Source organism: Leptinotarsa decemlineata, unplaced genomic scaffold, assembly GCF_025532065.1.
Source record: "Leptinotarsa decemlineata unplaced genomic scaffold, Ldec_3_MD MMD2_tig00005453_RagTag_RagTag, whole genome shotgun sequence".
Taxonomy (NCBI): domain Eukaryota; kingdom Metazoa; phylum Arthropoda; class Insecta; order Coleoptera; family Chrysomelidae; genus Leptinotarsa; species Leptinotarsa decemlineata.
The window spans coordinates 288,707-312,882 of NW_027412624.1; the positions used below are offsets into that span (position 1 = coordinate 288,707).

A 24,176-nucleotide genomic window follows, 5' to 3' on the forward strand; every position below is an offset into this window, starting at 1 on the left:
AAAAAAAAGGAGTCAGAAACGATTTTTCTTATTCTGATTGAGGAAAGATTGTATGAGTGTATAAAGGAAAAATAATAAAAAAATATTTTTTGAATATTAGATGAATAAAAAGTATTTTCTCTCTCATTTTTGGGCATTTTTCTTCAATTCCACCATCAAAACTAACGAATGTTTTGGTGTTATTCCATTTTGGTTTTGAAGCCTATCATTTTCTCAGTTAAACGACTTTCTCATTTTTCCTTTTAATGTTTCCTTTATTTTGTTATTAATTTAATAAGAATGTGTTATTTATACGAATTTGATTTTCTTGCATTATGCCTTTCGAAATGGGAAATATCAAATTTTATCAAAGTCAACTAATAAAGTTTTGTTTCAGCCGTCGACTAGTGAAAACTAATTATTACTTTTGAATCTGGAGTCAGAATAGTAGATGAATTTCTTTTAAATGACACGCCCGTCAGGTAGCTCCTCCCACACGTCTGGTGAGGGAGAGAGAGAGTATCATAGAGCCATTGTAAAATGTAGCACAGGGTCGGATTGGGAATAGGAAAAGATAAAAGTTATTCTGACCGAACGAAAGATTGAAATATTAAAATTTCTACAATAACCAGATAGTTTTCAACTTACCTATCTGTAAGTTTGCGTGTGTACATGTTTGTATCAAATCTTGCAAGTCTAATATCTTCCGATTGGCTTGAAATTTTACAGATATTCATTACTAGGGACAAAACTTCATGATATTTTCATATTAGGAAATACTTAGATGGAGGCGCTAGAATGTTGGACGAATTTCGTTATTTTTGATTTGATTACAATCAAAATTGGTAGCAAAAACATTGTTGGATTTAATTTATTTTCAACAGTTGCATACACATCAGCGGAATTGAATTATTCACGATTGGTATTGACTTATATTGTCTAACCCTTTATATGGAATCAGACATATTATTTAAACTGTGGACCTTTTCTGCAAAATATTATATTCAAATCATTCAATTTTAAAAATATATCTGGCAGTATGAATTAATTTTGAGGAAAAATATGAGTAATTTACCCCGGAGAGCCCTAGATGAATTATTTTTGAGGATCCGACTATGAATCATAAAATCTTTTCGTCATTTCGAACTAATGCTGAAAATTGATATTGTGAAAGGACCCTTACTTGAAAGACAAAATGTGATACTTGATTTCTCAATTTTTTATTCATAAAAATCATCTGATTTTTTGAACACCCTGCTCATGTTTTCGAAAAAATAAATTTTGAACAGAACATGACTATAAATCACAAAATAACCCATATCCATCTTTATGCTGCCATTTTGAATTCTTGAAATTTGATGAAAAACTCATTATCTTCAACCTCAAAATACCAGTGTTATATACAGGGTGTTCCTTAAACACATGCTAATATTTAAGGAGGTAATTCTTAGACCCATTTTAAGGAAAAAACGTCCTATGGACGTATGTCCTAAACGCCTTGACTTTTGAGATACAGGGTGGCAAAGTTTTCAAAAATAATCAGTTTTTCAATAATAACTGAGATAATTTTGTAGACATCTTTGGCATATTTGGTACATATGTTCCATGCCTCAAGGCACATTTTCTGATGTACAATTTTCTTAATTTTATCTGCCAGTGGCGTACGTACGAGTTTTGGCGAAAAAAAATACTACGCCACTGCTTTATCTAGAATTATAAATTATTTTTGAAATCTCCATACATTTTTGAGCACATTCAATTTGTTGGGTTTTCTTTGTTCGACGCATGGTTTTCGCTCAAAAAATTAAAAATCGCTTTACTTAAGGATAAATTCCTTAAAAATCTGATGCGGTATCGTGCATCGACTGAAAGCAAACCAAGAGATCAGATTCGTTGCAAAATAATTGAGGATCTAAAAGGTATTTGTTTGTTGTCAGATGCACTGTTCTCAATTAAAATTACGTCATAACGCAACACCGCTTAATAATTTTTGAAAATATAAATTTAGTTATCCTGGAATAAATGACGTGTAGCAGAATTTATTTACTGCATCTCTTGGAAATATGGAGTTTGTCGATATGTGATTTCTTTCAAAGATTAAAAGCAGAATATCAGTAAATATGGTAAATTATACGAATGCGGAAATGGCGCAAATGCATTACGTATATGGCCTTGCCGAGGGTAATGCAACAGAAGCCAGGCGCATTTATCAGGAAAGATATCCTAATCGTGCCTTACCAGATAGCCGAACCTTTTCAAATATTCATCGTCGACTTGGGGAAACTGGTAGTTTCAAGAAAGGGACTCCGGAAGGTAGACCTCGTGTAGTAAGAACTCCTGAAATTGAGGAAGCGGTGCTGCAAGAAATTGAGTAACATCCTGAGACGGGTACGAGAGAAATCGCTAGAACTCTGGATATTTGTCATCAAATTGTTTGGCGTATTTTGGTTGATTTTTTGTTATACCCATACCATATTTCAAGAGTGTAGGCATTACTCCCAGAGATTTTCCACAGCGTGTGAACTTCAGTCAGTGGTATCTACAAAGTGGTATCTAAATCCACAGTTTGAGACACAAATTTTGTTCACAGACGAAGCAAATTTTTCTCGGAATGCCATTCAAAATTTCCATAACAATCATGTGTGGGCTGAAGAAATCCCCATGCAATAACCGAAACCCATTTCCAACACCAATTTTCGGTTAATGTATGGGCAGGAATTATAGCTGATCATCTAATAGGCCCATTTTTTCTACCAGGACGCCTTGATGGTCGTTCTTATTTACACTTTCTCGAAGAAGACTTACCTGGGTTATTGGAAGATGTGCCACTTGCGTTGAGGAATCGAATATGGTACATGCACGATGGCGCCCCTGCTCATTTCAGTGTAATTGTCCGAAACCATTTAAACACAGTTTATCCTAATCGTTGGATAGGTCGCGGAGGACCTCAGCAATGGCCAGCAAGATCCCCCGATCTCAACAGTTTAGATTTTTTTTATGGGGTCACCTTAAAACTCTTGTGTATAAAACTCCCGTTAATACTTTAGAAGATTTAAGAGAGCGAATAGTTGCCTCGTGTGAAACTATACGAAATACGCCGGGAATATTTGAACGGGTGCGTAATTCCATGCGTAGAAGGGCGGAAGCATGCATACTAAGTGCAGATGGCCACTTCCAAAAATTTTTATAATCAGTTTTGGTATTATTATTAATTAACAAATTTGTGCTATTCGTTTAGACTTACTGTCACAAAATAAAATAAAACTCGTTTTTGTGAAAAATTTATTTTTTTGTAGATTATGTTTTCAAATATTATTAGGGAATTGGTAATGCGTTATGAAGCAATTTTCAGATTCTCATTCAATTTAGAATTGATCTAATTTCTTAATTTGCTTTCTGTCGATTTTTATTTTTTTGGGTGAAAATCATGCGTCGGACAAAGAAATACCAGGAGATCAAATTTTCCCAAAAAAAATGAGGATTTTAAAAATGATTTTATTTTGAAAAGAAAGCATTGGCGTAGTACTTTTTCCCCAAAAATATTCAATGCGAAACCCGTAGGGATGCCACTGTTTGAAAAAAATACAAATTTGTGTACATCAGAAAATGCGCCTTGAGGCATGGAACATATGTACCAAATATGCCAAAGATGCCTACAAAATTATCTCAGTTATTATTAAAAAACTGATTATTTTTGAAAACTTTGCCACCCTGTATCTCAAAAGTTAAGGCGTTTAGGACATACGTCCATAGGAAGTTTTTTTCTTAAAATGGGTCTAAGAATTACCCCCTTAAATATTAGCATGTGTTTAAGGAACACCCTGTATAATTTGACAATAACAAAACTCGTTTGCCATCTCGAATTTCTGAATTCCAACAGAAAAATAACTATCTTCGAACCTTAAAGCCAGTCTTCCATAAAGTCCGACCAGATATCACAAAACTAGTCCGCCCTCTTGAATTTCCGAAATTCAATAGAAAAAAATCACGCCTAGAGACTACAAAATAACAATTTTAAATCGAATCGGTCCATAATCACAATATTTGTCAGACATCTTGAAGCCGCCATCTTGAATTCATTAATTTTAACTAAAGATTCATAATGTGCGACCACGAAAACCCCATTGTACCAAATATGAATCGGATAACACAACTTGTCCGTCACCTTGAATTCAATAATTTTGACAATACATTTATACTCTACGAGCCCAAAAAAATCCACATACTAATTTCAAATCGATTCGAACCATAATCACATATCTCGTTCGATATCTTGGAACCGTCATCTTGAATTCGTTAAGTTTGACAAAAGATTCATAATCTCTGGCCGCGAAAACTTCCTTATAGCAAGTCAAATCGGGCCCTAATCACAAATCTCGTCCGCATCTTGAATTTATCAATTTTGATAAAAGATTCATAATTTTCAAATAATCTGCAATTTTCGTGCAAACTTTGAGATCAACACGAAAACGAACATGTTTTTATCTAAAATGTAATTTGGAAGAACGAACACGTCGGCGAATAAAGTTCGGCCCTGGAATGCCCCGGCATTCGTAACTAAAGGCTAAAGACACTTAAGTGTCTTTAGCCTTTAGTTACGAAAACGTATACCGCCAGATGGCAGTGCGATTTCGCCCGATGAAATAAATACAAACTCCTCCCTAATTTTAACTTGACCAGGCCGGGGCATTCCAGGGCCGAACTTTATTCGCCGACGTGTTCGTTCTTCCAAATTACATTTTAGATTAAAACATGTTCGTTTTCATGTTGATCATGTTGATTCAATTCCGCTGATGTGTATGCAACTGTTGAAAATGAATGAAATCCAACAATGTTTTTGCTACCAATTTTGATTGTGATCAAATCAAAAATAACGAAATTCGTCCAACATTCTAGAGCCTCCATCTTAGTATTTCTTAATATGAAAATATCATGAAGTTTTGTCCCTAGTAATGAATACCTGTAAAATTTCAAGCCAATCGGAAGATATTAGACTTGCAAGATTTGATACAAACGTGTACACACGCAAACATACAGATGGTAAGTTGAAAACTATCTGGTTATTGTAGAAATTTTAATATTTCAATCTTTCGTTCGGTCAGAATGACTTTTATCTTTTCCTATTCCCAATCCGACCCTGTGCTACATTTTACAATGGCTCTATGATACTCTCTCTCTCTCTCACCAGACATGTGGGAGGAGCTACCTGACGGGCGTGTCATTTAAAAAAAATTCATCTACTATTCTGACTCCAGATTCAAAAGTAATAATTAGTTTTCACTAGTCGACGGCTGAAGCAAAACTTTATTAGTTGACTTTGATCAAATTTGATATTTCCCATTTCGAAAGGCATAATGCAAGGAAATCAAATTCGTATAAATAACACATTCTTATTAAATTAATAACAAAAAAAGGAAACATTAAAAAGAAAAATGAGAAAGTCGTTTAACTGAGAAAATGATAGGCTTCAATACCGAAATGGAATAACACCAAAATATTCGTTGGTTTTGATGGTGGAATTGAAGAAAAATGCCCAAAAATGAGAGAGAGAATACTTTTTATTCATCTAATATTCGAAAAATATTTTTTTTATTATTTTTCCTTTATACACTCATAGAATCTTTCCTCAATCAGAATAAGAAAAATCGTTTCTGACTCCTTTTTTTTCAGGGATGAAGACCCTTAAGAGATAACGTGCCAGAAAAGGATCGATGAATAGTTGACCTGATTGAAGCGATCGCTTCACAACAGAACCATTTTTCCTATTAACTTAACAGTCTCGTTGGTTGTCTCTGATTGAAATAACAGTAAAGAACGACTAAACAGACATTCCTTTAACAGTGTTGCCACGTGTGGAGTTGCAACGAATTATCCAGAATTATTTGTAAACAAAACGATTTTTAAAGTACATTGCACTAGTTGTTGTAGGGGGCGGGGTAGGTGTGTGCGCGTATCTATTTAAACCCATAACAATTAATAATAAAAATACTCTGCCTCAATCTAATGAATCAATAATTTATGGCATTGAAAAAGTATATCACCAACCTTTGGGTTACTTGAAAAACATCTCTTCTATTGAATTCTTGAAAAAAAACATTGAAATATAGATATCTTTTGGAGTTTCACATGTCTCTTCACTTGAATTTTGATTAAAAATTTTTCATATTACAAGAACTTGAGATAGTTTAGGAAAAAGTCCAATCCAGTATCTACCATAAGCAGACTATTTTTTTGGATTGTGGTACTACTGGAATGAAGCAGTAGGCCAAAAAATTAATTTTGTTGGAAAAAACAAACATTTGAAAAATGTATCCACCACTCTAAATGAAAATTCCGGATCGAATATAATGAAATATATAAGCCAATATTATTATTTCCAGCTGGAGCGAAGTGTTCATAGCTTTACAAACTTTTACTCGGGTCAACATTCAGGCAGGAAACTGAATTGGCTTTATAATATGTCCAAGGGGGAACTGAACACAAATTGTTTCAAGAATAGGTATGTAATGACGATGAACTTTTTTTTTACCATCATTTACCAATTTTGTTCAAGGTATACTCTACAAGCTAGCACATTTCAAATGGCCATACTACTCCAATATAATTTATCTGATAGTTGGACAGTGGCCCAACTTGAAGACAATACCCAGATCAAAGCCGATTTTCTTGTTCAAGTTTTGCAAATTCTGTTGAAAGCCAAGCTTCTTTCATGTGAGGATGACGACAATGACCTCAGTCCAAACTCGATTATAAATCTTCATTTAGGATATAGAAAGTAAGAAATACTATTTTTTTCCAATCTCTACTAAATGTGTACTTCTATTATAAAAAAAAAATGTAATATCAATAGGCTGATTATCTATCTCTTTACGGAGATAGGGTTTAATCTAATATATCTAAACCAGTTTTGTTTGAATTACCTCTATTACAAATAAACGAATAAATGGTTAGTTATAAACAAATTCAACAGGAATTTAAAATATTCCAGTAAAAAACTTCGCGTCAACATTAATATTCCAATGAAGACGGAGCTGAAAATGGAACAAGAAACCACTCACAAACACATAGAAGAAGATAGAAAGTTATTAATACAAGCCGCAATAGTTCGAATTATGAAGATGAGGAAAGTACTCAAGCATCAGCAGCTGGTTGCTGAAGTATTGAATCAACTCTCTTCTAGGTTTAAGCCAAGAGTCCACATCATTAAGGTGAGTAGTTTATTTATTTACACAGAACATAAAAGAAAACAAAATGCACTGTTCTTTCAAATTCCTACATCATACTCGGTGCAATACGCCTATGAAGTTATAAATGCCTCAAGCTATAAATGTTTTTTGTGACTGAACTAGATTGAACAATATCAATGATTGACATAATTTGTAAAGCGGTTCAGGTGAAAAACACCTTACCCCTTGCCTGTCGTGTGAAATTTGGGAAGCTAACCTGAAATGCCATTGGAAAACGAATCCACATGTTTCTAGAAATGATATGAAATCTAGAAAAGTTAATGCAGTTAGCTTCCCAAATTTCTGCTACTACAGTTGTCGGTGGATTGGTCAAACTACCAACACTGACATAAAAACTTGTCAAGTTGCTTGCGTTTACGCAGCTATTTTTATCAAGTACTTTTCTGGTTTTTTCTCATTTTGTCTTCAATCGAGGACCGCCTGCCCGGTACTGACGATGCCCAATAGGCTGAAACAGCTGTCTACCGGTAGCTCTTAAATTGAAATCAATATGGGAATGATCAGAAAGTGCTCATGTATTCAAATTTTTTATCATCAAATCAAATCAAAAATGAAACAATTCGTGGGCACAACACTCCAAAAAAGGGGGGCAAACCGGGGACACATGTTTCTGGCTATTGGCCTCATCAGCGCGGTGCAGCCAAGTGTAAAGATGGGCAACATTTGTTTGCCGAAAGCAGGAAACAACACAAACATATAACACCCCCCTAAAATTTGAAGTTGTAAATCGATTTTAGTAATTTTTTTTTAAATGTCAAGTACTAAAAGGTCTACCTTGGGACAAAATTTGAAATGTTTATTGAAGTTTCAGGGCATACATACTACGATATTTTTTCTTAGTCGAAAATCGGGATTTTTTTATTAGCAATTTTTTTTATTGAAAAAATCACCACTCCACTGGATTCAGAGTGCCTCTAAATAGGTGTGACCAAAATTTTATGAAAAAATATTCATTATTAACAAAGTTATGACAACTCAAAAATTCGAAAACTCACACAGCTAACAGTCACAATATATCATTTTTTTTATGATTTCAACAATAAAGTGCCGCCAGATAAAAAAAAAACAAATAGCGTACATATTTTTAATGAAAATAACGGAATTACATTCACACAATTCAACTAACAATTAAGCAAAAAATATTAATAAACGTAACTAATAAACTAATAACTAATTATTGAAATGTTTCGATTCAGTGCAACAATTAATTCTAACTCGTATTCTAGTAGCCTTTACTAATCCACCACGTATTTCGATACATGTGTCGTAGCGCTTACGAATGTTTCTGATTACGTTCCTTAGTTCTTGAGGGCTAATATCTGCATATACCTGTCGAATTCTTGCATAAAGTTCATTTCTATCTCTTGAGCGGTCTTTGTAAACCTTTTGTGTGAGAAGTCCCCAGAGAAAAAATCCAAAACTGTGAGGTCTGGAGATCTCGGTGGCCATTCTATAAACGGACTACCACAGCCTATTCATCGGTTTGGAAAATGTTCGTTAAGCCATCGCCTCACGGCTCTGGCATAATGAACTGAACATCCATCTAACTGGACAATTAAATTTGATCGTTCATTGATTGGCAGCTCGTGAATAGCATCCCAAAACTCTGTGTTTAAAAATTCTAGAAACCTCTGTTTTCCTCAAAAAAGAAAGGACCAATAATTCGTTTGTTCAATATCCCACACCAGACGTTGATTTTTTGGGAATACTGGCTTGTACAGTTTACTACCCAGTTAGGATTATTCGCTGCCCAATAGCGACAATTCTGTGATGACAGTACTCCATTTGTAGTGAAAGTGGCTTCGTCGGTATATAAAATATTTTTTAGGAAATTTCTATTGTTTAAATATTCCCCTTGGGCCCATAAACAATATTCCAGGCGTCTTGCTTCGTCGCCTTCTTGAAGTGTGTGTAAAAATTTTGATTCGGCCGTTACTTGATGAAGATCCATAGTAATTTCACAAACTACACCTAAACGATTTGATCTCCACAAACTTTATTGAAAAAATATATCACAACATGTTTCGCTAACCATTAGCTTTTTCAGGTGATTAATACGACTAATCACTAATCAATAAAGTTTGTGGAGACCAAATCGTCTAGGTGTAGTTTGTGAAATTGAAAGGTTTAATATTCTTCGCCTTGAGCCATCTCCGAATAGTTTCTCGTGGAATATTCATATCTAAAGTGGCATTCCTTATACTGGCATTAGGATTATTTCCGAAATAATTTAAAATGATTTGATCATTCTTGTTTCGTCTTTGTACAGGATTACTTTTAAACATCATTTTTGATACTGCACCAGTTTCATTGAATATTTTATTTATTTTATTTACTGTACCGCAGCTAATACGAGGACGATCTGGATGTCTCTCATTAAATAGTCTACAAGCCGATATAGAATTTGTTGCAGTCCGAGCATTGTATACTGTATATCCCGTTTTGCTCTTTGTCTTCTTCTTTTTCATAGTTGTTTATTTTTTGTGTTTGGCTTGTATGTGATGTTGATGTTCAGTGGTTTGAAGACGTTTGTTAGTTTTTTGTGTTTGGGGTCCTACGTACGTAAATGCTGTCATCGTTGTGTTGTTTTGTCTGTTGGGGTGGCTTGATCCTTGTTCTGTATTTTTTGTTTGATTCTGTTTTCTAGTTTATCTATTGTCTTTTGGGTGTAAACGTTTTCGTTCGCTATTTGGTATACGACTTTCCGTTCTTTGTTTTGGGCTTCATTGCTGATTGGTATCCTTAACATTCTATATATGAATGCGTTATAGGCAGCCATTTCGTGTGGTGGTGGATGGTTTGAACTTGCGGGTATAGTAGAGCTTGTTTGTGTAGGTTTCCTGTATATTGCCATTTGAAATTGTGTTTTGTTGTGGTTATATCCTATGGTTATGTCCAGGTAGTTAAGTTTTGAGTTTTTGATTTATTTCGTTAATTTCTTTTTTTTATTTGATCTATTCTTATTCCATTGTTTTGTGATATGTACAGTCCATCGTCAACGTATCTGAACCATTCTCCTTTTTCATCATGTGTTTTTATTATTGTTAAGATTTTCTCATCAATGGTTTGCAGGTATATTTCGGATATAATGCTAGATAGTGGGGATCCCATCGCTAGTCCATCTGTTTGTTTATAAATTTTCCCTTCAGATTCGAAATAATTTTGATGGAAATTTTCATGGAAAATAATTCCATGAAACTCATGCGAGACATAAGTGGAACCAACCACCTATTGGTGTGACATCCAAGTCAACTTGCCAAGATTTTATGTCAATGTTGGTGGTTTGACCAATCAACCGACAACAGCAGTAGCATAAATTTGGGAAGCTATTAAAATAAAAAGATAAATAGATGACAAGAAAGTGGCAAACCATAGACTCGTGTTTCGGGCTTTTGGTCCATCATCAGTATGGTGCAGCCAAGTACAAGGTATTGCGTATTATAAAGAGGCCCATGAATAAGTCAAAATAAATGCAATAATGAATTTATCGATCTGTCAGATTTAACGAAAATGTATTCAGTTTTGTGTTGGTTTTTCGTAAAATTGAAAAATGGTTCAATTTTCAAATGAAGAAAAGTTGGATATATGTTTTTATGGGGAAGCAAGAAGGAATTCAAAAAAGCAGTGAGAATATACGCTAATGCACATTAACAAAGGACAGGTCTTCATTTATGTAGATGATTCAACAATTATATTACCTGCTAACGATACATTCGACTTGATGAATGATATATAACTAGTAGTGAAAAAGAAATAATATAGAAAAAATGGTCCTCATCCAATTCAGTGGTCCTCAAAAACACTTCAACAACATGCATTTCAACTTAGGCCACACGGATATCTTAGCATCAGAAAGCACAAAATTCCTTGCTATGGAGCTGGATTACAAATTAACCATCAACAACCAAATTGATAACATATGTCAAAAATTTAATAAACTGTATTATGTTTTTACTAGTCTCAAATCGAAAGAGAAGAGTATGGATGTGGATCAGCTTCATTTATGATATAATTTGATTGTAACGGATTTCCATCCAACTGGTTGTTATTGTTGATTCGAACGTCAATGGTTGACTTACTAAATAAGATCTTCTTAAGTAGATTCTTTAACTGAAAAGAAGGATAGGATCTCTATAGAAGCGGTTCTTCATTTGCTTGACCAAGTTAATTTTTGTTGATTGCTTATGGTATGACCAATAGTTCAGAAACCTACCAGAACTGATAGGCTTACGATACCAATCTATGAGTAGAGTATTATGTGGTGATCTGATTACGTTAGTTTCAAGGAAAGGAACCCATTGTTTGTTGTTTTCAGTTTCGATAGTGAACTGTATGTGTCATAACTATTGAAGATGTCCACAATCTCAGATATTCCATCTTGAGGAAGGGAGATGATGATATCATCGACATATTTTTTTATAAAAAAGATTAAAGGGAAGTACCTGTAAGACCAAATCTAGCAGGTCATCCAAGACATATGCTGCCAAAATGGGGCTAATCTTAGCTCCCATTGGAGTTCCAAAAGTTTGTTTTCAAATTTTACCCATAAACGAAAAATATGTATTGTTAAAAAGAAAATTATAAGTTGGAAGAATTCGTCTTTATGATATCACAAAACTGACTGATACGTCCCCATTTTCTATCAATAGATCTGAGGCAAGCATCTAAATAGACATTGCTGAAAAGAGATTCCACATCTAAGCTGGCAATCACATAATTATTTAGTAATTTCATTTTATTGAGTGCAGAGAAAATATCAAAAGAATCTTTAATAAAATACTGGTTGTCAAATTCATAAGCTTTCATTGAAACGTCTGTTAGAAATAATGCAAGTTTTTCAGTAGGAGAACCAATTGAAACAATGTCTAACTGACAGGATACAACATTAATAATGAATAAAATTAACTATTCTTCAACAAAAAACAAATCATAATGAATTGGCGCCTAATGTGGGACTCAATAGCTCAACTCAATTGCTCAGCTCAACTTGATATAAAAATTAATAATAATAATAAATGAATTCGTGTTTTGAAAAAATTAAATAAATTTTCAAACTATGAAATGTGGATACCAGGAAAACAAAAAGAATCAACAACCAGAACAGAATAGGAGATACAAGAGCAGATGAACCATCAAGACTGACTCCTATGAACATAAATCAACTGTTAGAAAAATTGGAAGAATAAGGAAAGAAGAGGCAGAAAAGAAGAGATGGATGGAATCAGAAAAGAGGATACGGAAAGCAGGAAAAAAATATGGAAAAATTAGAAAGAAAAAGACAAGAAGAAATGGAAAAATTGGAAAGAAAAAGACAAGAAGAAATAGAAAAATTGGAGAAAAAAGACAAAAAGAGATTGAAGGCAGAAAGGAAGATATGAAGAAATAATTGGAAAAATTAGATGACCAGACAAAAATGTGAAAAATTCAGAAAAAAATAAAAACATACCATAACCTTAAACAAGAATTGGCTGATTTCAAGAAAACTGTAAAAGAAAAGGTAGAACGTATTTCACAGGAGGTGAAAATTAATAAGAAAGAGGGAGAGAGAGAAGAACATATGGACCAAGTTCATGGAAGAATAAATACACGAAAAGAAGAAAATTAATATTTGAACAAAAAAAAATACATAGGGAAAATAAAATTACTAGAGACAAACCTAATGAAAAAGTAATAGATATAAATAATAGAATAAAACAAAATGAGAAAAAAGTATATAGTAGGGAAGATAATATTAGACCAATATTATTAACTTCAAGCAATGAAAATAAAATAACTTTCAATGAAAACATAAAAAAAACAACATTCATAGAATTTCTCAAAAATATATATGATAATATTTCATTAAAGATAAAAATTTATTCATTTTAATAATTCATCATAACATTAAAATTAACAATTCAAAAATAACTTTTCAAAACGCTCAAAGGTTTGAACTCGTTTTCTCCTTTTCATAAAAGAGGATGTATGCATCTCCACTCACAAGCGATTTTCGTGAAATTGGTGATACTTGTGAATCATAGAATTTGTGCCACGTGCCAGTATAGGGATCTCTGCAGAATGCTGTATAGTGTCCGCTGTAAGTAGACCCACATTCGAAAGTGCATATAAATTATAACGACAAGGAGTCACATTGTCTGCTGCATAACTGTTCATATCTAATCCATCTAGAGGAAATTCGATGGCAACATTTAACTTGCCTCTAAATCTTTCTGTTAGATAGAATCTTTCAAAATGAATGTCTAAAATATGGGGAAACTAATGGATTGATGAAGATTTTGTGCATTTTCTTCTTTCCTTGCAACTCGAACACGTTGATTTTTCATGTCCATCTAAAGTTTCCTCTCTTGTGAATAATTCCAAGCATTGTGATAGTCAATTGGACAGTTCTTTGTGGTATGGGGAGTGACAAATCCCAGAAAGGATCAAAGGTTACAGAAGAGTGTCCACACGGTGTGGACACGACAATAATTATATATTAATTATTATAACTTCAGTATCTGGAGTCAACTGTGATGACACGATACATACGGCGTGCATTGTGTACTTTATCGAAGCGACCACCAGGACCGCACTCAGCCCTCAAATGAGGCAAAAGCGACGACCTGATACAACATGACTGAATCCATATCGAGTGTCTCAAATCCCATAAATACCCAGAATGACCCAACAACTAAAACCTCTACAAGGTTATACTCAACAGCATTGAGCTATCCTTCCAAAGACCAAGCAATCATTTTCAACTCTCTTGTAGGCACAAAACTCCAAGAATATTTACTTCAATTAGGTCCTATTGTTCAACCAAAAAATATCATATTTTCGTTCCGCATATCCAACAACAGAATATGCATATATCTCTCGAGTAAAGACATAGTTGATACATTTATAAACGAAAATGGAACCATTGTCGTATGAAGAGAAACTCTTACAGCAAAGCAACTCATAACTCCTGCTGAACGCCTTGTGATATCAAATGTGAGCTCAACCATACCGCACTCCCTCCTCGTTAATAATTTAGAGAATCTTGGATTAAGATTAACTTCCCACATTATATTCCTAAGAATTGGTGCACCCGATCCAGAGTACGGTCATATTCTGAGTTTCAGATGGCAAGTATATAATTCACTTCATGAAAATATAATTATTCGAGAATCAATACCTATTGATCATGATGATGTTACTTTTAGAATCTTTCTTTCCAAAGATGGTAATCAGAACTGCTTTAAATGTAATAAACTGTACATATAGCCTCTGAATATACAAATTTAAATCAAAAACTAAATTCTGATAATCAAATTCAAGAACAAACCTCCGTTGGCACCTCTTCACACATTTCAACGATGGAACTTGATTGTCTCACGACCCTCAAGCAATCAACAACAGAAAAACAACCCGTATTAACCACTGAGCAGCCTCCAACCACATCAAAATGCTCCTGACGCTGAACTCCCACCTCAAATCACCTTCTCCCATTTTATCAAACCAGATAGCACTATGCACAAAAAGATAAGATCAACATCAGTAAGTCTCTCAGATATTCGCGAACTCTTAGAACCTACAAAATCATTTTTTGACAACTTCTGCCCACCAGCAGTACTCAATATAGAACAGCTAATAAGCCTTTTCGAAAACACGTTTGGGTCACCTGATCCTTATAGTATTACGAAAGAACATATCAATGATGTTGTCTCCCTTCTCAATCTTCTCTCAGACATGCACTGTCACATCACAGATCGATCAATGAAAGTAAAATGCACGAAACTACAAAAAAGGTGGCTAAGCAACAAGAAAGCAAATCGTATGACCCAGGCTGCGGTTCTTCGCAAGATACGTAATACCTGCTATCTTTTTTATTTTTCCATTTTTGTCATCTTCAATATATGACAATTGACTCTGAATGGATATTTTATCCATTTAAATATGCTACAACTCCTTGTAGCAGAATATCCACCAGAACTAATATGCCTTCAAGAAACACTTTCACGACAAAAAGAGTACAAACTCAAAAACTATAGCTCACTCTTCAAAAACAGGCCCAACCAGGAAAGAGCCAGCGACGGAGTGGCTATATACGTTCATAAGGACTTAGAAATTGCAAATATACCTCTTACGACCACTCTTGAAGCTATAGCTCTATCCACACCAGCTTAAGTGAAATTGAATGTATGTAACATTTACATACCACCAAACAATTACACTCCTTGATCTAACAAATACCATCTCCAGGTATTATAATGGATGACCTCAACGTACATAGTATAATGTGGGGCTCTGATACAATTAATCCAAGGGGTCGTCAATTCGAGAGCACTATCAATAATTTCAAGTTTTCTCTTCTGAACTCTGCCCAGAAAACGAGATTCAATGCATGTAACGGCACCCTTTCTGCCATAGACCTCTCCCTATGTGATCCACTTCTAACAGCCCAATTGCAATGGAATGTTCTTGACGACTTATGAGGAAGCGATCACTTTCCTTTAATCATCAATTCATATCACAAAATTGGAAAATCATACCAAACCCCTCTCAAAATGGAAAATAAAAACAGCAGAATGGATAACCTTCTCGAATACCATCTAAAACAACATAACCGAGGTCAGTATTGAAGAAGACTATGACGCAACTTTGGAATCTTTTAACAAAGTAATACTGAATGCTGCGAAAAAAGTTGTTGGTAAAACTACCATTACGAAGCAACATAAGTCTGTACCGTGGTGGAACGAAGAGTGTAAGAATGCCATAAAAGCGAATAAAACTGCTGTAAACCGCCATAAAAGGATCAAAACAGAAGAGCCATTTCTTGAATTCAAGAAGACGAGGGCTCAAGCTCGCTATATTACAAACTAGATCACACAAGAGTCATGGAAACGGTACGTTCAAAATATAAACAGTAACACCACAATGACATCTGTATGGAAAATAGTAAGGAAGTAAGGAGCATTTCAGGGATCAAAACGCATCATTCAGTAAAGGCCTTAAAAACAACAGAAATATCATCACATCCAGCGAGGAAATAGCAGAACATCTAGCGGACAGATAGTGTGAATACTCTAGTAAAAAAAAAAAAGAGGAAGCAACACCCCTTTTTGCTCACCAAGACGATGAAATAGATATTTGGAAACGTGCCATTGTCATCCCTATCAAAAAACAAAATAAAAACCCACTAAAAGCAAATTCCTATAGACCGATTTCCTTAACATGTTCTTTATGCAAACTCCTAAAGAAAATAATTAATAAAAGACTTACATGAAGCCTGGAAAAAAATAACCAAATAATATCTGAACAGAGCGGGTTTAGAGGACAAAGATCTGTTTAGACAATATCGGGGATCTCAAAACTGAAATCCATAGGTCATTTATAAATAAACCAAAATGTATCGTTATATTTTTAGACTTGAATAAGGCTTTTGATACAGCTTGCAGCTTATATTACTTGGGATATAAAGGCAACACTTTCCACTTTGTTTCCAACTTCCTATCCAGTAGACTCTTTCAGGTGAGACCCAACGGAGTATTTTAAAGAGATTGGACGAAACCAAAGGATGTAATCTTGCCAGGATCACCTTGGGTGAATTACCCAGTTGCAGAACACAAGAAAATGGAATTCCTTAACGCTCAGTATTGAACCCAACACTAATCAACGATATCGCAGCCTGCATTGAAACGCCCATACAAGTTCGACTATTTGCACACGAGTTGATCCTATTTGTAAAAGGAAAAAATTGTGAAACCTTGACACGATTACTGCAGAATGCTTTGAACAACCTTCAAAAGTGCTCCAACGAGACAGGATTTACGTTTTCCAACGAGAAAACTGAATGCATACTATTCTTGAAGAAAAAAGTCCAGGATGAACGTACACCGAAAATGGGCGAATCAGTACTCGAATTCACAAAAAATATTAAGTTTCTCGGAATGATATTTGACGAGCTCCAACCAGTCCATACGAAAAATATATACCCATCACCCCATCGTTAAACTTATCAAATGTGAGCTCTTTCACGTAAAACAAAGACAAAAGCAGTTAGGTATAATATGGGTTCCATCTCATATCGGCATTAGTGGGAACGAAAAAGCCGATCAAAGTGCGAAAGAAGCTGCGCTACAAGCAGATGCCATGGCAGAGACAAGAACAACACCCATCGACCTCAAAGTGTTCATCAAAGTGCTTGATACGTGGTAACACGTGTGGTCCCAACAATCCTCCAAACTAGCTGAAATAAAACAGATCGTATTAACACTTTACAAAACTTTAACTTATGTCAGAAGTTATCACCAGACTTCGCTTCGGCCATATAATGTTCACTCATGAATATCTAATAACTGTTTAAAAAATCTGTTTTTCCGTTAATCAGCTATCGCCCCCATACGAACGACAACTCTCAAAAGTTGAGAACTTGTGCGAGGTAAGGACTAACGAGGTCTTACCTTTAAACGTGTGATTCCTAACACGGTTGCAGAATAATTCCAGCTTCAACCAAATAAATTCTCTCGAGAAAAATATCTGGTCGAGGCGGAAATCGAACCCACGATCTTCCGATCGTGAGTCGGGCGCACTACCATCGTGGCCAATTCCACAACACACAACTGGAAAACAAAAACCAAAAACGGAAGAGCCATAGGAAAAACTTTGAATGAGTTGTAACAAAAAAAACGAAGATGTTGCAACATGTCAGAAGAGCACTAAGCCGCATCTATCTCAAACGGCGGGAGCATACTGTCGATGATAAGGTCGACGGCTAGGTGGATGGCCGCGAAGAGCAACCCTTGGGAGTGGTCACAGAATGCGGCACATAAATTAAGGTTAGGAGTAAGCTGTGACGTGTGAGTGAGTCCTTCACTGCTAACATGTCGTTGATGTTTTTATTGTTGAAGTAGAACGATGAGTTGTACCATGAAGGAGCTGGAAAGGAAGTGGCTTATTAGTGTTTGTGGTGGCGTTATCGCTGTTTGAGAGAGCGATTTAAGTGCGTTTGAAATTATATTAAAACAATAATATTTGAGTGTACAGGGTGTTGTTTCAAAACACATCAATCAAATGGTATACAAGGTGTGTGCAGCGTTGAAGAAAAAAAACATGCCTACTTCGTTAAAGAAAAAAATGGCTGCCATCGATGTATATAAGGTGTGTGTAGCGTTAAATAAAAAACATGGCTGCCATGGAGGTATCGAGGGTGTGCAGCTTTAAGGAAAAAAACATGGCTGCTTGTGTTAAAGAAAAAAACATGGCTACCATCCCGGTATACAGAGTGTGTGTGTGAAAAGGACACAATGTCTAGTTTACGTCATACACACCTCATTTATCAAATTTTGATTGTTGATTCTGTCACCGTATTTTTTATTGGCTTTTCAAACAAACCAAACTCGGTGAGATTTTGATCCAATAACTTGAACATAGTTCGATGTGGTTGTCGTCTTTCGGAATACAAGTTTATGTACATTTCCGATTATCTAACACTGTTTCTGTCGTATTATAAATTTGAATCATATCTTTTTTTCCATCATTCGTGAAAGCCATTTTTCGCCAAAAATTTATTGACTTGTACAATAACAAAATGTCATTGAATGTGAAAAATTGAAAGTCAATTTTAGAAACATCAAAGTCAAACCCTATTATTTAATGAATCGAAGAGGTTTTGTATTAAAGTGTATAATATATTAAAATTCTTGCAAAGCGCTTTCGACTTTTGTCATCATCAGTGCTCACCTGAAAGTAAGTGATCTAGTTGAAAAGGGAATTTAGTGAAATTGAAGTTGTGAAATTTTAAGGTTAAAAAATTTTTTTTTTTTTTTTGGAAAATTGTTTGAGATTACTTACTTGTCAGGCAACAGGAAGTATCATGATAAGTGAATTGTACATTGTAATATTTAAAATTATATAAAATAAAATAGGCTTATAGCCAAAAAATACATTTTTTGGATTCAGGCCATGTGGTTCAGTCAAAGTATTTTATGAAGAAGGACAACTTGAGACAGAATGTGTCAAGTGTCATGTTAAAATAATGGTACCAACTTGAGGAGTGGTCCATTATGGGTTTGATTGAATATGTAGAGGAAAAATATTGAATAAATTATATTAATAAACTGTGATTAATTAATAATTCATAATCCTCTTATGAAGGGGAAGGAAATCTCTGTTCAAGTTTACTTGAGTATTTAGACAATGATCATTGTTGGAAAGTTCTTTAGAAATCTCCAACTCTTCAAACAAGTCAAGTCTAAGGAAATTTTTATTATCTATTTTATGTAATATTTTGGAATTTCTATTGGGACTAAAGTTGTGGTTGTGAAATTTTATGTGATGGCCAAAAGCAGATTTATCAGGTTTTTTTATATGTTCATTAATACGAGTGAAAAGAGGTCTACAGGTTCTACCAATGTAAGATGCCGAACAATCAGAACAGTTAAGCTTGTAGACTCCGCTACAGTTCAATTTGTTGATTTTATCTTTAGAATTTACTAAAAAGTTACTTAAGTTGTTTTGAGATTTAAAGGAAATTTTTGTACCAGGTATGGTATTTTCTATAAATTTGGAAATATCAGTACACATATTTTGATCAAAATACGGTAAGGAAAAATATCTCACAGAAGGTGAATTAACCAAGGTGGTGGAGTTAAAGGCCAATCTTCTATCTGATCTGAGTTTAAATTTACTGATTAATTTGTGAATGATATATGGTTGATAACCATTGTTGACAGCAATCTGTTTTAAAGTATTTAATTCTAAATTAAAATTGGAGGGAGATAAGGGAGTGTTCAACAATCTGTTAACATAACAATTGAAGGAAGCCAATTTATGTTGCATGGGGTGAAATGAATTGAAAGGAATGACATGATCAGTCTGGGTTGGTTTTCTGTAAATGGAAAAATCTAATTTGTTGTAAGTTTTCGTTATAGTCAGATCTAAAAAGTTTAATTTATTGTCTTGTTCTATTTCAAGTGTAAATTTGATTTTGGGATGCAAGTTATTTAAGGAGTTAAGGATATCATGTGCTACAATAGAGTTGCCATCTATGAAAACCAAGCAGTCATCAACATATCTGTGCCAACTGAGAATATTATCAATTTTATTAATTATGAATGAATTTTCTAAATTTTCCATGAAAATGTCAGCCAAGAAAGGTGAAAGAGGGTTACCCATTGCTAGGCCATCAGGTTGACTGTAAAATTTATTGTTAAAGACAAAAAAATCTTGGGAAATGCAAAATTTAAGTAAAGTTAATATATCTATTTTGGTGGAGTCTGAAGTTAAGTGTTGAGAAAGCAAGTTAGAAACTAAAGGTAGGGTTTCAGATTTTGGGACAGAAGTGAACAGGTTGCTAACATCAAAGGATATCATGAGGGTGTTGGAATTAGGTTGAAAGTTTTTGATTTTATTAATTAAATCTAAAGTGTTACTTACTGAATTGGCAGGTTTGTAGTTGGTTACATGTTTTATCACTTGTAAGACAAATGTTGACAAGATAGAGACAGGAGTATTGTAAAAGCTTACCACTGGTCTGATTGGAGTACCATCTTTATGTATCTTCGGGAGACCGTATAATCTTGGAATTTGTGGATTGCTAGGGATTAAATTGTGAGTTTTATTGAATTCAAAGAAAAGGTTTTCACAAGTTTTTATATAACTTCGAGTTTTTGAAATAAATTTGTTGATAGGATTTGAATTTAAAGAAATGAAATTGTTGGAGCTTAAAAAGTCTTCAACTTTGTTAACATAGTCAATTTTATCAAGAATTACAAGGCAATTACCTTTGTCTGCTTTTGTTAAAATGAGATTATAATTGGAAATTTTTTTAAGTAATTTATGTAAGGAAATATTCAAATTCCTATGACTAGACTTATTCAAGTATGAAGGAGTTTCTTTGAGAGAAAGTTGATATTTTGTAATAGTAAACTGACAGAAATTTCTAATTTTCTGTTTAATCTTATTATTTTTGGAAAGATTGTCAATCAAGACATCTAGTTCAATGGAAAAGGAAGTGAGATCTTTCTCAGACCGGTCTGAATTCAAAGAGAATTTAAGACCTAAAGATAGAAGAGCTATCTCGTCATCATTGAAAGAAGCACTAGAAAGATTTTTAATACGTTCGTGAAATTTGAATTCTGAAAACTTTTCAACTGAAGGTTGAGAGTTAAGTTGGTTCCTAGTGAGAATAAGGGAGTTGAGTTTCTTACTTACTTTTTTAAATTTTAAATTACTTTGATAAGCCACTTGGTCTGAAATATCATTGAATAAATTTTGTAACAAATGAAAATTATTAGAGATAAGATTGTCATAACAAATTTTCAAGTCCACATTAGTACGGTCTAGTTTGGCATAGTGTTTGCAAACAGCACTTCTGATGATTTTTCTCTCAGTGGAGTGTTTCAATTGAGGTGGTATATTGGTTGGCATTGTGGTTCTGGCAAACTTCGGAATGACATCTTCTCTCAAACAATTATTTAAAAACCATATGTCAATTTGTAATAGACTTCTTCGAATTGATAACTTCCTATAGAAATCAGCTGGGGCTACCATACTGTAGATCAATAAAAGGATTTGGAAAAGCTGAATACACTTATTTCAATTAATGAATCGAAGAGGTTTTGTATTAAAGTGTATAATATATTAAAATTCTTGCAAAGCGCTTTCGACTTTTGTCATCATCAGTGCTCACCTGAAAGTAAGTGATCTAGTTGAAAAGGGAATTTAGTGAAATTGAAGTTGTGAAATTTTAAGGTTAAAAAATTTTTTTTTTTTTTTTGGAAAATTGTTTGAGATTACTTACTTGTCAGGCAACAGGAAGTATCATGATAAGTGAATTGTACATTGTAATATTTAAAATTATATAAAATAAAATAGGCTTATAGCCAAAAAATACATTTTTTGGATTCAGGCCATGTGGTTCAGTCAAAGTATTTTATGAAGAAGGACAACTTGAGACAGAATGTGTCAAGTGTCATGTTAAAATAATGGTACCAACTTGAGGAGTGGTCCATTATGGGTTTGATTGAATATGTAGAGGAAAAATATTGAATAAATTATATTAATAAACTGTGATTAATTAATAATTCATAATCCTCTTATGAAGGGGAAGGAAATCTCTGTTCAAGTTTACTTGAGTATTTAGACAATGATCATTGTTGGAAAGTTCTTTAGAAATCTCCAACTCTTCAAACAAGTCAAGTCTAAGGAAATTTTTATTATCTATTTTATGTAATATTTTGGAATTTCTATTGGGACTAAAGTTGTGGTTGTGAAATTTTATGTGATGGCCAAAAGCAGATTTATCAGGTTTTTTTATATGTTCATTAATACGAGTGAAAAGAGGTCTACAGGTTCTACCAATGTAAGATGCCGAACAATCAGAACAGTTAAGCTTGTAGACTCCGCTACAGTTCAATTTGTTGATTTTATCTTTAGAATTTACTAAAAAGTTACTTAAGTTGTTTTGAGATTTAAAGGAAATTTTTGTACCAGGTATGGTATTTTCTATAAATTTGGAAATATCAGTACACATATTTTGATCAAAATACGGTAAGGAAAAATATCTCACAATTTTCATTTGTTACAAAATTTATTCAATGATATTTCAGACCAAGTGGCTTATCAAAGTAATTTAAAATTTAAAAAAGTAAGTAAGAAACTCAACTCCCTTATTCTCACTAGGAACCAACTTAACTCTCAACCTTCAGTTGAAAAGTTTTCAGAATTCAAATTTCACGAACGTATTAAAAATCTTTCTAGTGCTTCTTTCAATGATGACGAGATAGCTCTTCTATCTTTAGGTCTTAAATTCTCTTTGAATTCAGACCGGTCTGAGAAAGATCTCACTTCCTTTTCCATTGAACTAGATGTCTTGATTGACAATCTTTCCAAAAATAATAAGATTAAACAGAAAATTAGAAATTTCTGTCAGTTTACTATTACAAAATATCAACTTTCTCTCAAAGAAACTCCTTCATACTTGAATAAGTCTAGTCATAGGAATTTGAATATTTCCTTACATAAATTACTTAAAAAAATTTCCAATTATAATCTCATTTTAACAAAAGCAGACAAAGGTAATTGCCTTGTAATTCTTGATAAAATTGACTATGTTAACAAAGTTGAAGACTTTTTAAGCTCCAACAATTTCATTTCTTTAAATTCAAATCCTATCAACAAATTTATTTCAAAAACTCGAAGTTATATAAAAACTTGTGAAAACCTTTTCTTTGAATTCAATAAAACTCACAATTTAATCCCTAGCAATCCACAAATTCCAAGATTATACGGTCTCCCGAAGATACATAAAGATGGTACTCCAATCAGACCAGTGGTAAGCTTTTACAATACTCCTGTCTCTATCTTGTCAACATTTGTCTTACAAGTGATAAAACATGTAACCAACTACAAACCTGCCAATTCAGTAAGTAACACTTTAGATTTAATTAATAAAATCAAAAACTTTCAACCTAATTCCAACACCCTCATGATATCCTTTGATGTTAGCAACCTGTTCACTTCTGTCCCAAAATCTGAAACCCTACCTTTAGTTTCTAACTTGCTTTCTCAACACTTAACTTCAGACTCCACCAAAATAGATATATTAACTTTACTTAAATTTTGCATTTCCCAAGATTTTTTTGTCTTTAACAATAAATTTTACAGTCAACCTGATGGCCTAGCAATGGGTAACCCTCTTTCACCTTTCTTGGCTGACATTTTCATGGAAAATTTAGAAAATTCATTCATAATTAATAAAATTGATAATATTCTCAGTTGGCACAGATATGTTGATGACTGCTTGGTTTTCATAGATGGCAACTCTATTGTAGCACATGATATCCTTAACTCCTTAAATAACTTGCATCCCAAAATCAAATTTACACTTGAAATAGAACAAGACAATAAATTAAACTTTTTAGATCTGACTATAACGAAAACTTACAACAAATTAGATTTTTCCATTTACAGAAAACCAACCCAGAC

General features: G+C 33.7%; 1 protein-coding gene across 3 annotated transcripts in view; it reads left to right on the forward strand.

Annotated features, from left to right (window-relative positions):
- Positions 1-24,176, forward strand: part of Cul1 (Cullin 1) — a 93,414-nt gene that overhangs the window by 52,471 nt on the left and 16,767 nt on the right. For 2 of the 3 annotated variants that reach the window (XM_023170896.2, XM_023170895.2), the window contains exons 10-11: positions 6,360-6,754; positions 6,968-7,187. In XM_023170896.2, the coding sequence (XP_023026664.2) occupies positions 6,360-6,754; positions 6,968-7,187 (615 nt within the window). The remainder of the gene's footprint in view (positions 1-6,359; positions 6,755-6,967; positions 7,188-24,176) is intronic. The other variant, XM_023170897.2, reaches the window with a different exon arrangement.